This window comes from Myotis daubentonii, chromosome 1 (genome assembly GCF_963259705.1).
Source record: "Myotis daubentonii chromosome 1, mMyoDau2.1, whole genome shotgun sequence".
Classification (NCBI taxonomy): domain Eukaryota; kingdom Metazoa; phylum Chordata; class Mammalia; order Chiroptera; family Vespertilionidae; genus Myotis; species Myotis daubentonii.
The window spans coordinates 88,884,064-88,897,576 of NC_081840.1; the positions used below are offsets into that span (position 1 = coordinate 88,884,064).

Consider the following 13,513-nt stretch of genomic DNA (forward strand, 5'->3'; position numbering starts at 1 on the left):
TGTTGCCCTAGCTGGTTTGGCTCAGTTGATAGAGAGTCAGTCTGTGGACCAAAGGGTCCCAGGTTTGATTCTGGTCAAGGGCATCAAAAAAATAAAATAAAATAAAATAAAATAAATATCAACATGATGAAAAAGGCAAAAGGCATCATAGTATTATTATGAAAATGGTTTTGACATCGCAGACTTGCTAAAAAGGGCCTCAGAACCAAGGCTTCATAGACCACAGTTTAAGAAACGCTGCTCTATATCAAGACTTTTACAAACTATAAATAACATAAGTAAAACCTTACTTTTGTGGGATCTTGTCATCCTATCAGATTTAGCAGATGCATCTTTAACTCGGTTATGATATTCTAAAAGGAATGTTCGTTCATGCTCAAAGAAATCATCTACATCCTATAGGATCAAAAGAAAATATGAACTTTTTTCAATTGTTTGCTTTAGTGTAATATGTAAACCATTTTGTTATCATTATAATCACAAAAGATCATTAGTAAAACAGCATCCTATCCTTAATAATCAGATGTTATATTGATTTCACCAACAAGTTCAGACTTTAATAAACATGAATTTCTATCTATCAAGTAAGATCTATGGTTTTGCAGCTGAAGGCTTAGAGCTCCCCATATGGTTCTCTGAAACGTGTTCCTACTCATGTTCTGCCTGTACACCCCAATAAGTACATTGTCAGTGGGAGTGATCAATTGTTTTTGAGAAATAAAGAAAAAATTCTGATGGACAAGTAAGTCTATTTCTCTTGGTTTATTATGTATATTATGGGCCATTTCAGAAGGCTGGGAGCAATTACTATATCAACAACTGTCTTCAATTTTTTTTTTTTTGAGCAACGTTAGATACACATCAAAATAAAAATTATTAACAGTACTTTCCTCCCTTCTAAAATGTCCATTGTTGCCGAACCGGTTTGGCTCGGTGGATAGAGCGTCGGCCTGCGGACTGAAGGGTCCCGGGTTCGATTCCGGTCAAGGGCATGTACCTGGGTTGCAGGCACATCCCCGGTGGGAGATGTAAAGGAGGCAGCTGATCGATGTCTCTCTCATCGATGTTTCTAACTCTCTATCTCTCTCCCTTCCTCTCTGTAAAAAATCAATAAAATATATTAAATAAATAAATAAATAAAATGTCCATTGTTTATTGAAAAAGCACCAGTTGAAATGATATAATTCAAGATCCACATCAACAGAAAACTAGAAGCCAAATACTGACAAAATGACATTTAAAGCTGTAATTCAGGTGTACCAGTTCTCCTAACTGTAAAAATGGGGATAACATTAACTTGCAGGATTATAATGAAGATTAAATAAGAAAATGTGGGCTATCAAACATCACATTGTAAATGTTAAAATTTTAGTTACTACTTTATCAAAACTCTAATCAATATAGTGGTTTACACTAAATGCTAAGAAAAATGTTCAATATTAGTGCATAAGCAGCATCAAAATGGAAGTAGGCCGAGTCCTTATTAGAAAGTAGCCATAACACATGCAGAGTCAACATATAAATTGACCTATCTCTGAAAAATCTAAGTATAAATCAAATAAATAGTACTTTACACTTAAGTTTTATTGTAGATGTATCTATAAAACAGGTAACGATGACAAAGCATTATTTATAGCTTAGTAACTGCTTGATAATGTAATATAAGCATTTTGCTCTTATATTTTAATGGTATGAGTCTTCAGACAAATTAAGTCTTATATCATTTAGGACAACATTAAGAAAAAGTTAGGTGTTATGTAGGCAAATAATTAACTTTGTAAGTATTTTCACACATATTATCTCATTCAGTCTTTCTAACAATCCCGTGAGCCAGGCGGTTTTATTAACTGCATTTTGAAAATGGAAAACAGATTCAGAGAAAGAGACTTTTCTCAAGATCATATAGCTACTCTGAGACAAGACCAAAACATCAACTTAGCTCTTCTAATTCCCAATGTGAATCCAGGCCTGCTCCTAACATTTGTAAGGCCAAGGGCAAGTGTACAAATGGAAGGAGTCTTTTTTTATTTTTAAAGATAAACCTTTTCTTTAATTAATTAATTAATTAATTAATTAATTAGAGAGGAAGGGAGAGGGATAGATAGAAACATTGATGAAAGAGGAACATCATCAATCGGCTGCCTCCTGCACACATCCCTACTGGGGATTGAGCCCCCAACCCAGGCACGTGCCCTTACCAGGAATCGAACCAGTCACCTCTTAGTTCCTGAGCTGATGCTCAACTGCTGAGCCACATTTATGTCCCACCCTGCAGCTCTGCAGGGCATCCAGAGGGATTTCTTGTGCATGTGGCTGGACAGTCCATCCTGTATACTGATTTTCTCCCCTGTACCTTCCCTCTACTCAGCTGTCCTATAGTCACCCCTTGATCACCCACAGAGTACACACACCAGTAGCACTGTCTACCCACTGGAGGATGGACTCAGGGAAAAAGCCCATGCAAGACCTGGAGGTAGGCTTGGAATTTGGCTAAAGATATCTAGGGTTCTAGATAACTGGAGCACGGTCTGGTTTGGAGGAAAGGCGTGGGGTTCAGGTGGGCAAATTCCCTTGGACATGTAAATCTCTGACCCTTGGAAAAGGAAGCTCTAAAGCAGTGGTTCTCAACCTTCCTAATGCCGCGACCCTTTAATACAGTTCCTCATGTTGTGGTGACCCCCAATTTCATTGTTACGAATTGAACATAAATTAAAGCATAGTGATTAATCACAAAAACAATATGTAATTATATATGTGTTTTCTGATTGTCTTAGGCGACCCCTGTGAAAGGGACATTCGACCCCCAAAGGGGTCGCGACCTACAGGTTGAGAACCGCTGCAAGAGTGTACCCAAGGTAGGGGGTCCAATTTCCTAGGCCTAAGGATTTTAACTGCCCAAATTTCTCTTTTACTCGAATATAATCTTTTACACATCTAAATTTTCAGTCTAGCTTCCTTTTAAAAGGAGTAAATTCTTGCCCTAGCTGAATAGAGCATCTATTATCTCTGAAATCAATAAAAATATATATATTTTAAAAAGGAGTAAATTCTTAAACAAATACTCCTATTAATCAAATAAAATCTTACCTTTACTCCTGAAACAATTACTCCATCTGCTGATTTAACCATGTTTTTAAAGAAATCTTCAAGTTTCTCTTTTTTATTTTTTCCTCGCACACTCAACTGAAAGAAAATTAAGTAGAAGTTAGCATTTAAAAAAATTACAAATGGAAATTAACACCTTTTTTACATTTTGATGTCAACAGGGCAATTTCAAAAGGATCCCAGTTTTTAAACTTAATAAAGTAGCAATTTCATCATGTATATTAACGATTTTCAAACTTCAGGGAATTAAAGAAAAGTTTGGCCTCACCTCAAAGATTCAGATTCAGCTGATCTACAAAAAGACCTAGATATCTCAGTGTATATTTAATAATTCTGTTGTAAGTAGACCTCTCATCATATCCTATCTAGCACTACTATATAATGTAAAGATAACTAAAATGTTAACTCAGAAGTTCCTTTAAACATAAAATTTATTGGTGTACAATATACCATCATACGCTTCTGTAAAAGGTCTGAAAATATATTCTGCACATTCTTCAGTCTAAATTCATTCAAACATCATCTACTGTCCTGTTTTTGGTGTCAGCAACTTCTAGTTCAAGGAACACAAAAGATGACTTATAGAGTGGCATGAATGGTTATCTAAGGCAAAACTGAGAAGCAGCTAATAACTCTGACTTTACCACTTGCTACATTAGGGTGTCCCTTAAAGGAGGATCCTATCTAACTTATCTACTGACATGGCTTCAATGCTCACCTTTATGTAAATAACTCACAAATCTCTATCACTACCCCTCAGCTTCTTCCTGATTCATAGATTCAACTGCCTATATTGTATCTTTTTTAAAAAATATGTTTTTATTGATTTCAGAGAGAAAGGGAGAGGGAAAGAGAGATAGAAACATCAATGAGGAGAAACCAAGATGGCGGCATAGGTTAACGCCGGAGATTGCTGCCTCGAACAACCACTTCAGAGATAAAACTAAAGGACAGAACAGACATCATCCAGAACCACAGGAAGGCTGGCTGAGTGGAAATTCTACAACTAGGAGGAAAGAGAATATCATACCCAGACTCAGAGGAGGCGCAGTGCTAAGTGAAATACTCAGGTGCGGAGTGCGCGCGAGCGGGCTGGCGGCGGAGGGCGCGGTTGTTGTTTTCAATTGGGAGGGAGTTTCAGACTCTGAGCTCCAGATCCGGGCGAGTCTCTAGGGACCCAGACTCAAACGGGAGAAGCGGGACTGTCTGGCTTCGGTCGGAACTCGAAGGCAGCTTTCTCTCCGAGGTTTGCAGCAGTTGCTGGGACTCTGAGAGGCAGAGCCCCTAGGGACGGAACTGAGAGCAGCCATAACTGCTCGCTCCGCCCGCCCTGTAGATCCCCGGGGACCCGCCCCGCCCAAGCCCTGCGCAGCACCATTTGCCGGATAGCCTCAGGCAAAGGCTAGATTAGCACCACCCTAGAGATCCAGCACAGAAGCTCTCCCACTGCAGACACAGCTGACTCTCATAGCCAGTTAGCCTGGAGGTCAAATCACCCCTGGTATTACCGGCAACAATCAAGGCTTAACTACAAGACTGCGCACAAAGACCACTAAGAGGTATACCAAGAAAGCATAAAAAATGCAGAGACAAAGAAACAGGACACAAATGTCAGAAATGGAAGATATAGAGCTCAAAACCACACTTTTAAGGTCTCTCAAGAACTGTCTAGAAGCTGCCGATAAACTTAGTAAGGCCCTCGAAAAGACTGGTGAGACCGCCGATAAATGTAGTGAGATCCTCAAGAAATCTAATGAGACCCTCGATGTTGTGATAAAGAACCAACTAGAAATTAAGCATACACTGACTGAAATAAAGAATATTATACAGACACCCAATAGCAGACCAGAGGATCGCAAGAATCAAGTCAAAGATTCAAAACACGAAGAAGCAAAAAACACCCAACTGGAAAAGCAAAATGAAAAAAGAATTCGAAAATACGAAGATAGTGTAAGGAGCCTCTGGGACAGCTTCAAGCGTACCAACATCCGAATTATAGGGGTGCCAGAAGATGAGAGAGAGCAAGATATTGAAAACCTATTTGAAGAAATAATGACAGAAAACTTCCCCCACCTGGTGAAAGAAATAGACTTACAGGTCCAGGAAGCGCAGAGAACCCCAAACAAAAGGAATCCAAAGAGGACCACACCAAGACACATCATAATTAAAATGCCAAGAGCAAAAGACAAAGAATCTTAAAAGCAGCAAGAGAAAGAAACCCAGTTACCTACAAGGGAATACCCATACGACTGTCAGCTGATTTCTCAACAGAAACTTTGCAGGCCAGAAGGGAGTGGCAAGAAATATTCAAAGTGATGAATACCAAGAACCTACAACCAAGATTACTTTATCCAGCAAAGCTATCATTCAGAACGGAAGGTCAGATAAAGAGCTTCACAGATAAGGAAAAACTAAAGGAGTTCATCACCACCAAACCAGTATTATATGAAATGCTGAAAGGTATCCTTTAAGAAGAGGAAGAAGAAGAAAAAGGTAAAGATACAAAGTATGAACAACAAATATGCATCTATCAACAAGTGAATCTAAGAATCAAGTGAATAAATAATCTGGTGATCATAATAGAATCAGGGACATAGAAAGGGAATGGACTGACTATTCTTGGGGGGGAAAGGGGTGTGGGAGATGCGGAAAGAGACTGGACAAAAATCGTGCACCTATGGAAGAGGACAGTGGGTGGGGAGTGAGGGCGGAGGGTGGGGCAGGAACTGGGAGGAGGGGAGTTATGGGGGGAAAAAAGAGGAACAAATGTAATAATCTGAACAATAAAGATTTAATTAAAAAAAAAAAAAGAAACATCAATGATGAGAGAGAATCATTGATTGGCTGCCTCCTGCACGCCCCCTACTGGAATCGAGCTCACAATCTGGGCATGTGCCGTGGACTGGAATCAAACCCAGGAACCTTCAGTCCATAGGCCGATGTTCATTTTATCTACTGAGCCAAACCAGCTAGGACCCTATGTATATATCATATTCTTACATGGAGATTATGCTAATCTCATATCACACGAGTCTAAGACAGTACTCATTATACGCTCTCCACAATCTAACCTCCAAATTTTTCCTCTTCCTGTTCCCTATTCGTGGCTCTCCATCCAACCAGTCTCTCACACTCCTATATAATCCCTAAAACCCCATACCTCTCATTAAAATTCTTTGTAATCTACAATTTCTTTCTCTCACAGCTCAAATTCTACCAGCAAATGTCTGATATCTGTTCTTTATATTAACTCTGTCCTAGTAAATGTCCTCATTATCTCTTGCCTAGACTACTACATCGGACTACTAGTTAACATCCTTCATCTCAATCTAATCCATTCTGCTGCTTTGGGATAACTTTCCAAAATCAAATTTTTAGCATCTTTTCTTTACTCAATAACTTTACAGTTTCACCATGTTCAGAGAATAAAGGCCAATCTCCTTAGTATGTTATTAAAGATTTTCAACAATCTGATTCAATTTATCTTTCCACCCATTAACTTACCTCCACCAAAACTTATGTTCCAAATAATTCTCAAAAGAATCTCTGAACTTTTAGGTTCCTCTGTACCTGAAATAGTACCTCTCCTCCCATCAAAACTGCTATTCAGACTTAAACATCCAAATTAAAAGGCATCTCTCTTCATGTAACCCTTCCAAGTTAGAATTCACTGCTCTTTCTTTAGGCCCTACAACACACACTGATTTTTTTAAACTGCATTTTTTGGATATTGATTAGTTCATTAATTTACTCATTTAACAATCCACTAACAAATCTATAGTTAAGAGGTGGTCTCTGTCCTTAAAATAATTTATGGTGTAGCAGAGGATACAAGGAAGTAAACATATTATTAAGCATACAGTATAAGGAGTATAATATTACAGGTATCCATAGTGCACTAGGAGAGCATCCAAGGAACTTAAAACAGACTCAGGTAATGAGAAAGAAAAGACCAGCTGAAGGCTGAATGACCAGGCGGAGGCAGCTTCAATAACCCAGATGAGGTTGTTGAAAGAAGTGGACACATTCCTAATATAGTAAAGGAGTAAAACAGATGGGATTTGGTGACTTCTAATAGGAAGAGGGAGTAGGAGGAGTCATGGATAATTTGCAGGCTTTTAAAATTATTTTAAAATTTTTTTGATTTTTAGAGAGAGAAGGGAAGGTGAGAGAGAGAGAGAAAGTGAAACATGGACTGGCTGCCTCCTGCACTCCCTACTAGAGATTGAGGCATGTGGTCTGACTGGGAATCAAACCAGCAACCTTTCAGTGCACAGGATGCTGCCAAGCCAACTGAGCCACACCAGCCAGGGTATAAGTTTCAGGTTTTAAGGAACTGGGAGGTCAAGGTACACCTTCCTTGAAATAGAGAATGTAAGAGGAGGCATAGAAGTTTAAGGAAAAATTCAACTAAGGGTAAAATGCCAAGAGACCATCTAAATGGAGCTTTTCAGAAGGCTGTTTAATAAATATAGCTGGGACTCAGGAGTGATACAGATTTATAAGTTAACAGCATAGTAGAGAATCTGAAGCCATAAGAGTAGATTAGATCACACAGGAATAATTTATGGAATCAGAAATCTAGAGGAACTTATAGACTACTTGAGAACTCAATGAGGAACCTTGGAAGCATCAGATTTAAATGAATGGGTATATGGAGAAAAAAGATTGTGAAGGATACTGGGAAGTAGCCACAGAGTTAAGAGGAAACTTAGAAGAGATTCCAAAGATCCAGAAGTACATGGGATCCAGCATAGCTAGAAAGGTATCTTAGTCAAAATAGAAAAGCACAATGTAATTTGCACTAATAAAAGAGAAAAATGGCCGGAACCGGTTTGGCTCAGTGGATAGAGCGTCAGCCTGCAGACTGAAAGGTCCCAGGTTCGATTCCGGTCAAGGGCATGTACCTGGGTTGCAGGCACATCCCCAGTAGGAGATGTGCGGGAGGCAGCTGATCGATGTTTCTCTCTCATCTATGTTTCTAACTCTCTATCTCTCTCCCTTCCTCTCTGTAAAAAAATCAATAAAATATATTTAAAAAAAAAAAAAAAGAGAAAAATGGTAATTGGAGTACGACGATACCCTTGTCATTGGCTAATCAGGGCTATATGCAAATTAACTGCCAACTAAGATTGGCAGTTAACTGCCAACAAGATGGCGGTTAATTTGCATATGTAGGCACAATGCAGGGAGGCGAAAGGGAAAGCAGGAAGAAGCCCCCTGCCACTGACAGTGATCGGAAACCCAGGGGGGAGCTAAGAGCTGGGGGGCAGGGCAAAGGCGGCCCTGGGGCCGCCTTTGCCCTGCCCCCCAGCCATGATCAGAGAATCAGGCGCCTTTTCCGCCCTGGCCTGTGATAGCAGGAAGCAGGGGTGGAGCCAGCAATGGGAGCTGGGCATGGTCGAAGCTGGCAGTCCCAGGAGCTAGAGGTCCCTTGCCTAGGCCTAAAGCGAAGCCCACAATCGTGGGGCCGCTGCCGCTGTGGGTCCCCGCTGCCTGGGCCGAACGCCTCAGCCAGAGGCATCCTGCAAGGGCAGGGGCGGAGCCCGCGTGATCGCGGCGCCCCCCGCTGCCACTGCAGGTCCCCGCTGCGCGGGCCAGACGCCTAGGCCAGAGGCATCAGGCCTGGGCTGGGGGCAGAACCAGTGATGGGGGGAAATGAGGGTCCCCTGCCCAGGTCTGTCAGAGGCGTCAGGCCTGGGCAAGGGGCCGATCCTGCAATTGGAGGGTGATGGGGGTCAACGCCTGAGGGTTCCCAGTATGTGAGAGGGGGCAGGCTAGGCTGAGGGACACTCCCCCCCCGCCCCACACCCAGTGCATGAATTTCGTGCACCAGGCCCCTAGTACACCATATTAATAGAATTAAAGGACAAAAACTATATGAGCAGCTCAACAGATTTTTTTTTTAAAATATATATTTTATTGATTTTTTACAGAGAGGAAGGGAGAGAGATAGAGAGCTAGAAACATCGATGAGAGAGAAACATCGATCAGCTGCCTCCTGCACATCTCCCACCGGGGGTATGCCCGCAACCCAGGTACATGCCCTTGACCGGAATCGAACCTGGGACCCCTCAGTCCGCAGGCCGACGCTCTATCCACTGAGCCAAACCGGTTTCGGCAGATTTTTTTTTTTTAATGATAAAAACACTCACAAACTAGGAAAAGAAGGGAGTTTCTTCAACTTGCTAAAGGACATTTATGAAAAACCCACAGCTAACATTATTTAATAGTGAATGCTTTCCTCCTAAGATAGAGACAAAACAAGGGTATCTATCTACTCTTGCCATTTCTATTTAACATTGTACTATAGGGTTTAGCCAGGGTAGTTAGACAAGCAAAAGAAATAAAAGGCATCTCCAGATTGGAGAGGAAGATGTTAAAAAAAAAAAAAAAGTCAATAAATGAGTGTGGCTGCCAGGGTGGGTGAGGATTGTGGGAGATATAGGAAGTTCAGGGACTTGATTTCTGATTAGCTTCCATTCCCAATGAACAAGGTGAGAATCTGATCAAGAGGAACTGCTTTGAACTGAACTAAGCTTTCATGGAAAATGGTAAAGAACTGTCTAAATTCATAATCTTATTATAAACTAGAGGCCCGGTGCACAAAAATTTGTGCACCGGGGGGGGGGTGGTGGTGGCGTCCCTCAGCCCGGCCTGTGCCCTCTCACAGTCTGGGACCCCTTGGGGGATGACCACCTGCTGGCTTAGGCCTGCTCTCTGGGGGATTGGGCCTAAGCTGGCAATCAGACATCCCTCTGGCAGCCTGGCAGCCCTCGGGGGATGTCCGCTTGCCAGCAGGCAGCAGACCTAAGCTGCAGTCGGGCATCCTTAGCGCTGCTGAGGAGGCAGGAGAGGCTCCCACCACCACCACTGTACTGGCAGCCATCAGCCTGGCTTGTGGCTGAGCAGAGCTCCTCCCATGTGAGAGCGCCCTGACCACCAGAGGGCAGCTCCTGCATTGAGCGTCTGTCCTCTGGTGGTCAGTGTGTGTCATAATGACCAGCCATTCCCAGTCCTTCTGCTGTTAGGGTCAGTTTGCATATTACCCTTTTACTATATAGGATAGAGGCCTGGTGCACGGGTGGGGGCCGGCTGGTTTGCCCTGAAGGGTGTCTTGGATCAGGGTGGGGGTCCCGCTTGGGTGCCTGGCCAGCCTGGATGAGGGGGTGATGGCTGTTTGCAGCTGGTCACACATCCTTCAGGGTGGGGGTCCCCACTGGGGTGCCTGGCCAGTCTGGGTGAGGGGCTGAGGGCCGTTTTCAGGCTGGCAGGCGACTGAAGCTCCCAGCCTCTCCGTTTTTTCTTTTCTTTTTTTTATTCTGGGATTTATTTACCTTCTATGGCTGTCACTGGAGCTGAGAGCCGGCTCTAGCTCTGAGGCCAGGCTCCAGCTCTGAGGCCGTTGCTGGCTGAAAGCAGGTATCTGGGGTTTGTTTAGCTTGTATAATTGAAACTTTGTTGCTTCTGGAGCTTAGAGCAGACCGCAGCAGGCGGGGAACCTTGGCTTCCTCCATCACTGGAGCAAGCAAGCCTCCTGCTCACTTCAGCTGTGTGGCTGCCAGCCGCCATCTTTGTTGGCAGTTAATTTGCATATCCTGCTGATTAGCCAATGGGAAGTGTAGTGGAGGTAAGGTTAATTATCCTTTTTGTCTTTTATTAGATAGGATAATAGAGAAGGCACTCTAGACTAGGTGAGAAAGAAGTAAAGACAAAAGGGCTGCTAACAAATTCAAAATGCAGGAGAAGGCAAAGAACAACTATATTGCCCTGGCAGGTGTGGCTCATTGGTCAGAGTGTCAGCCTGTGAACTTGAAGGGTAAGGGTTCAATTCCTGGTGAAGGGAATGAACCTGGGTTGTAGGTTCAATTCCCAGCCCTGGTTGGGGCACATGTGGGAAGCAACCAATCGATGTGACTCTCTCACATTGATGTCTCCTCTCCCTCCCCCATTTTCTTCCTACTTTCTACTCTCTTAAAAAAAAAAAATCAATGGAAAAATATCCTTGGGCGAGAATTAACAAAGAACAACTATAATGGGAATAGGGAAAAAGAGAGCTACAGGACAGAAGGCTATGTTTGGAATCCACAATACTAGTAACCAGGGTTTAAGAACTCAGAAGTCCTAGATGTGATGACTGATGAGTTAGCAAGAATTTAATGGAGGTTGGGTGTTAAATAGGTTAAATACTTAATCTACTGTTAAGTAGACTCAAACTATCTCTATTAGAAACAGAAGGTAAAGTCACATAAGTAAAGCAATACCAAATGCAATCATTCTTCACAGCAATTACTATTTCTCATACAACTAAATGCTGAAACAAGCTTTTCTAGGCCTCACAGATGCTCTGTGGTCTTTTTTAGACTTCAAGATACCCTAGCTCTACTTCAACAGCTTATCAGTACCAATGCCCTCTGAAACATAGATAACAGAACAGCGCATACTGATTTCTTTACCAGCACCACTGAACTGAATAAAGATCTGAGAAACAGCATTAGAAACAAGACTGAGCCCAGCTGGTGTGACTCAGTGGTTGAGCATTCACCTATGAACCGCGAGGTCACAGTTCCATTCCCGGTCAGGGCACATGCCCAGGTTGTGGGCTTGATCCCCAGTAGGGGGCATGCAAGAGGCAGCCGATCAATGATTCCCTCTCATCACTGATGTTTCTATCTCTTTATTCCTCTCATTCTGTGAAATCAATGGAAAAAAAAAAGAAAAAAAGCCTCTCCCTCCCCCCAAACAAGACTGAAGAAAACCTTTTCTTTTGGAGCCTATAATCTACAACTTATTAGTAATACTTGCTGTTAGTTAATTAAAGAATATTTGCAAAACACTTAAACTCTATCTTTTATCTCTAAAACATGATTACGGATATTAAAAGGGTTATTGTAACACATTACCATCATCTTTATTAAGCATACTAGAGGCCTGGTGCATGAAATTTGTGCACGGGTAGGGTCCTGAGGCCTGGCCAGCGATCAGGGCCGATCAAGGCATTCCAGTTGCTGGCTAGGGCCTCCCTTCCCTGGCTGCCAGCCGGGGCCTCCTTTTGTTCCTCACCGCCCCTTGGTGGTCAGTGCATGTCATAGTGAGCGATCGGTGACTGGTCGAACTCCCGTGGAAACAATTTGCATATATATACTAGAGGCCCGGTGCACAAAATTTGTGCACTCGGGGGGGAGGGGGGGTCCCTCAGCCTGGCCTGTGCCCTCTCGCAGTCTGGGACCCCTTGGGAGATAACGACCTGCTGGCTTAGGCCTGCTCCCGGGTGGCAGAGGGCAGGCCCAATCCCTAGGTGCAGCCCCTGGTTGGGCTCAGAGCAGGGCCGATTGGGGAGTTGGGGCGCCGCCCCGTCACGCACAGAGCAGGGCGGATTGGGAGGTTGCGATGCCACCCTCAGTCACGCTCAGGGTAGGGCCGATAGGGGGGTTGGGGCGCTGCCCTCTATCACCCACAGAGCAGGGCCGATCAGGGGGTTGGGGCGCCACCACTCTCACACTCAGGGCAGGGCCGATGGGGAGGTTATGGCTCTACCCCGTCACACACAGAGCAGGGCCTGTGGCGGGGGGGGGGCGCGTTGGGGCGCTGCACCCTGTCACACACAGAGCCGCAGGGCGATCAGGGGGCTGGGGAGCTCCCCCGTATCAGGCACAGAGCAGGGCTGATCAGGAGGTTGGGGCACCTTCCCCTGTCACGAACAGAGCAGGACCGATGGGAGGTTGTGGCTCCACCCCCTGTCACACAGAGCCGCAGGGCGATCAGGGGGTTTGGGCGCTGCCCACTGTCACACTGATCCCGGTGCTGGGAGGCCTCACGGCTCCGCTGATCCCAGTGCTGGGAGGCATATTACCCTTTTACTATATAGAATAGAGGCCTGGTGCACGCGTGGGTGCCGGCTGGTTTGCCCTGAAGGGTGTCCTGGATCAGGGTGGGGGTCCCCACTGGGGTGCCTGGCCAGTCTGGGTGAGGGGCTGAGGGCTGTTTTCAGGCTGGGACTGAAGCTCCCAACTGCTCCTTTTTTTCTTTTATTCTGGGCCAGCTTTAGCTCTGAGGCTCCAGCTCTTAGGCCTCCGCTCCTGAAAGCAGGTATCTGGTTTGTTTCGGTTCTATAATCGAAGCTCTGTATCAACTCCAGCTCTGAGATCCCAGCCTGCTGAAAGCTGGTTTCTGGGGTTTTGTTTAGCTTCTATATTTGTTACAATGTTTGAAACTGCAGGCTCAGAGGCCGGCAAGGCAGGCGGGGAACGTTGTAGTCCTCTGTCACTGAAGCAAGCAAGCCTCATGTTATTTTCAAGCTGCCTGGCTGCGGCCGCCATCTTGGCTGGCAGTTAATTTGCATATCTCGCTGATTAGCCAATGGGAAGGGTAGCGGTTGTACGCCAATTACCATGTTTCTCTTTTATTA

At 44.2% G+C, this 13,513-nt stretch overlaps 1 protein-coding gene across 5 annotated transcripts in view; it reads right to left on the reverse strand.

Annotated features, from left to right (window-relative positions):
* Window positions 1-13,513, reverse strand: part of SNX6 (sorting nexin 6) — an 80,874-nt gene that overhangs the window by 29,437 nt on the left and 37,924 nt on the right. For all 5 annotated transcript variants that reach the window (XM_059710426.1, XM_059710435.1, XM_059710443.1 and 2 more), the window contains 2 exons: window positions 3,088-3,183; window positions 291-396 (listed from right to left, as the gene is read on the reverse strand). In XM_059710426.1, coding sequence (XP_059566409.1) covers window positions 291-396; window positions 3,088-3,183 — 202 coding nt within the window. The remainder of the gene's footprint in view (window positions 1-290; window positions 397-3,087; window positions 3,184-13,513) is intronic.